General features: G+C 35.4%; 1 protein-coding gene across 1 annotated transcript; it reads left to right on the top strand.

Annotated features, from left to right (window-relative positions):
• Positions 1-969: 969 nt before the first annotated feature.
• LOC111385075 (E3 ubiquitin-protein ligase PUB23-like) lies at positions 970-2,515 on the top strand. The gene has a single exon (XM_023009441.1). The coding sequence runs from the start codon at positions 1,052-1,054 to the stop codon at positions 2,309-2,311; it is 1,260 nt and encodes a 419-aa protein (XP_022865209.1). The 5' UTR covers positions 970-1,051; the 3' UTR covers positions 2,312-2,515.
• Positions 2,516-4,281: the final 1,766 nt, after the last annotated feature.

Here is a 4,281-nt window from a genome sequence, read left to right on the forward strand (position 1 = left end):
AATGTAATTTAATGGGGATCAAACATGTGCTAAATTACAAAAACACTTTGTCAAACAATAATTTAATTATTTACACTGCGCTCCCATACATTAGACTTGGCGTGTCACTCCAATCGTAGAAAAGTCCAAGTCCAACCTTCTATCCTACTCCACCCCTTGGAGAAAAGATAAAAGAAAAATTGCACTATAACAATTTGGCATCCAACTTTCAAAAATCAAGAAATTGATTTCCAGCCTTTCGTTATAGACAAAACAATCTAAATCTTTATTAAATCGTTACATGTTCCAAACAAAATCATGTCTTACTTGAAATTTTCAAATACAGTTCAGATAAAAAAATAAGATGTTATGTCATAAGCAAATTGTTCTTTCTTTTGGATTGTGTTCATCGCTTTGACCACTAATTCCTCCATTCCAAGCATGGCAGAGGTATTCATTTGGTTGGGGAGATCATGACATAAGTAGGCCATGACGTAAAAAAGCTAGCTACATGCAGGTGCGAACATATGGCATATCGACGACGTAGAAAAGTCATGAGCATGGGACAACCGGCCTATCCACGATCCTTTTTGATACTCCTAATCACTAGGGACTTTGAAAGCCTATTTACTAAGCTTCCATTTGGCTCCATTTTAGATAAAAATACATTTTTCTTATTTTTAATCACACATTATTTAATAAAATAATATTACACATAAATCTAAAAATTTTCCTTATTTTTAAACTACACATTTGCCAAAAAAAATAAATAAATAATTATTTCAAAATACATTTTTTCAATTTGAAATTTTTAATGGAGCCCAAACAGAAACGGCATAGACCACCTAACTACTTTTGCAGTAGATTGGGGACCAACCTGCAAATTTCTCAAATTATGTTCTTTCCTCTCACACACCTCTTCCGCGTTTTGACTTTGAATCTCTCTGTATATATATCCTCTCCACTCTACAAACTAATCCACAACTCCATACCAGTTTCATCTTATTCATCATCTCCTTCTCCGATCCTTTCTCAGATTCACTAAATCTTAATCTTCATTTACAGTTTCTCCATGGAAAATGAAATTGAAGTTCCACCATATTTTCTCTGCCCCATTACCCTTGAAATCATGAAAGACCCTGTAACAGTCTCAACGGGCATAACATATGATCGAGAAAGCATAGAAAAATGGTTGTTTTCCCAGAAAAATGATACCTGCCCAGTAACAAAACAAATTCTCGTGGATTCAGAATTGATCCCGAATGTCACTCTCCGTCGAGTGATTCAATCGTGGTGCACCCTCCACTCGTCGGACGGCATAGAGAGGTTCCCTACACCGAAGCCTCCGGTCAGAAAACTACAGATAGTGAAGCTTCTGAGTGATGCCAAAAGCCCACAAAAGCAAATGAAGTGCCTTCAAAGATTGAGATCTATTGCTTCCCAGAGTGAAACGAATCGAAGATGCATGGAATCAGTTGGTGTACCCGAGTTTTTAGCATCGTTAATTGTGGAAAGAATCAGGGAATCATCATTACAAGAAGTAGAAGACAACGAGTCTGACGAAATGACTACAGGAAAATATGATGAAGCCTTGAGCATTCTCCATCAATTACAATTATCAGAAGGTGGCCTTCAATGCCTTATGCGCTACAGAAATGGCGAATTCGTAGAATCCTTAACGCGGATAATGCTACGTGGGAGCTACGAATCTCGAGCTTACGTTGTTATGCTATTGAAATCCATTTTTGAAGTAGCTGATGACACGATGCAGCTGATCAGTGTGAGATACGAATTCTTCACTGGCCTTGTCCAAATTCTGCACGATCAAATATCGCGAAAGGCCTCAAAAGCCGCACTCAAAGTGCTAATCAGTGTCTGTCCATGGGGAAGAAATAGGGTCAAAGCCGTAGAAGCTGGTGCAGTCCCTCTACTAATCGATCTTCTTCTCAATCTCGACTCATCGGACAAAAGGGATTGCGAGATGATCTTAATGGTTCTTGATTTCCTATGCCAATGTGCCGAAGGAAGAGCTGAATTTTTGAAACACTGCGCAGGATTAGCCATTGTATCCAAGAAAATTCTTCGTAATTCTCAAGCTGCAAGCGAAAGGGCTGTGCGAATTCTCCATTCAATCTCCAAATTCTCGGCCACTACTGGTGTTCTCCAAGAAATGCTGCAACTCGGCGTTGTAACAAAATTGTCTCTGGTGATGCAAGTTGATTGTGGAAGAAAAACAAGGGAGAGAGCAAAAGAAATTCTTAAAATGCATGCTAAGGCTTGGAAGAATTCTTCATGTATACCTAATCACCTGCGTGTTTCATATCCATATTGAGATGACATACAATTTTTTGTGTATATATAATTGGATATATGTTAGAACATGATAGAGATCAATACATGAACATAATGGTCATGGATTGAAACTGTGATTTTTTTGCAAGAGAATGTTTCTGATTTTTTAGGGAAAGTATAAGTTTAATAGGTTTGATCGTTCATTGTATTCTTTTACCTCCATTCAATTGATTTAATTTTTTTCCGTTGGATCTTTATCCACAAGTCTTTCCTTTCAACAAATTGAGCCGATAAACTCTATGAATTCGGACGAAGTTAAAAAGAGTTTTACGCAAACAAACATGATAAAATGAATATAAAGGACACGGAGATATTAAAGATGGTTGTACGATCATAATAAAATAAAAAATGATAATATATACCGGGAATAGAGTTTCACCGATTAATGAAAAATGAGAGGATGACAATTCAAGTGCTTCGAAATTAAATTGTCTTGCGTATTCGTATAAATGCTATAATGCAATTTCGAGCAAACGTGAATATCCTATTTTAGTAGTTAAGCATCTAATTGTTTGAGTGCTTGTTCAAAACATTTTGCTCAACTTTTTAATTGATCAAACTCCAATGTTAACTAAGCATTTCAATTCATACATTCCACAATTTTTATTGATTTTAAATTACACATTTCATCATTATATTTTTTTTAATCAAAATATGCTAAAATTTTTATTAAATTTTTTTTGTCAAACAACTCTTTAATATTTCTGTATGAACCAAATAGAAAGGCATCGTTTTATTGTTGACTATCCGTAAGAGGCACAAAAGAAAGGTGAAATTGACATCAAATTATTTAACAAACCATTGAAATAAATTGTCAAAAAGTTTCCAATCAGTTGAATCAATAATAGCCGCTTTTGTGGAATAGAAATATTTCTCGAAGTTTCGCGAACGTTGCTAAATTTGAAGAATTTCAAGCCACGTGATTAATGGCTCAACTAGTTACTTTTCTTGGGCCAAGTCATTGGAATTTAATAGAGATGGATGGTCCAATGAGAAGAGAAGAAAAAGTAAAGATTACGGGTTTGAATCTTTTCGCCATCTAATATTACACATACAAGTTGGGGATGGTTATGTCTAAACGTGTACAAGAAAAAGTTGAAAGAGTAGTTTTGCGTATCTACNTCTAATATTACACATACAAGTTGGGGATGGTTATGTCTAAACGTGTACAAGAAAAAGTTGAAAGAGTAGTTTTGCGTATCTACACCTTGAATTGAGAACCTCATAAACGTAGTTGAATGCAAAAACAGTGGATTCGCGTGCTTGTGCAAGTGTTGATCGAGTCTCTTGTCATGTCTAATAAGTGTATTTTATACACTTATTTAAGGCTTTAAAATGATGACATTTAGTTGCTTTTTGGATAAACTATAATCTAAATTGTTGCATTTAATATTAAATAGATAAAATTGAATGATTGTACAAAAAATTGAAATAAGCAAAAAGTGGGCAAATTGGATAAAATAGCTAAGTTGTAAGAGATCCAAAGTTTAAGCACTAAAGTGCAGATACTCAAAAGTTGTGTCGGACCTCATGATGAAGATTCAAGAGTGCTCGGAGTCAATTGGATAAAGAAAGACGTCAAAGAAATGAAACATAATCAAAGTATGATCACACGTCAATTTCCAACCGAAAAAAAGGTTATACATTGGTGTTGACCTTATATTGAGACCCATTTTTGACATAGCAAATGATTGAATTTGAAAATGATGTCTGAATCAAAGTTGTATCCTTTTGAGTTAGCTTTTCAATACATCTTGAATCGCCCCAATCAAACATTGAAAGAAAAAGTGATGATAAAAAAACTGAAAAAGGGCAGCCAAAATTTTTCACTCGAAGGTGGCGCCGCGGCGCCACTTCAAGGTGTCGAGGTGCTGCCTGGATACGTATAGGGTGCGTTTTTTGCCTGTTTTGATGTCCATAAAAATTCTACTTTCTACACAAATCCCCGGG

The sequence above is a fragment of the Olea europaea genome, unplaced genomic scaffold (genome assembly GCF_002742605.1).
Source record: "Olea europaea var. sylvestris unplaced genomic scaffold, O_europaea_v1 scaffold3082, whole genome shotgun sequence".
NCBI lineage: Eukaryota > Viridiplantae > Streptophyta > Magnoliopsida > Lamiales > Oleaceae > Olea > Olea europaea.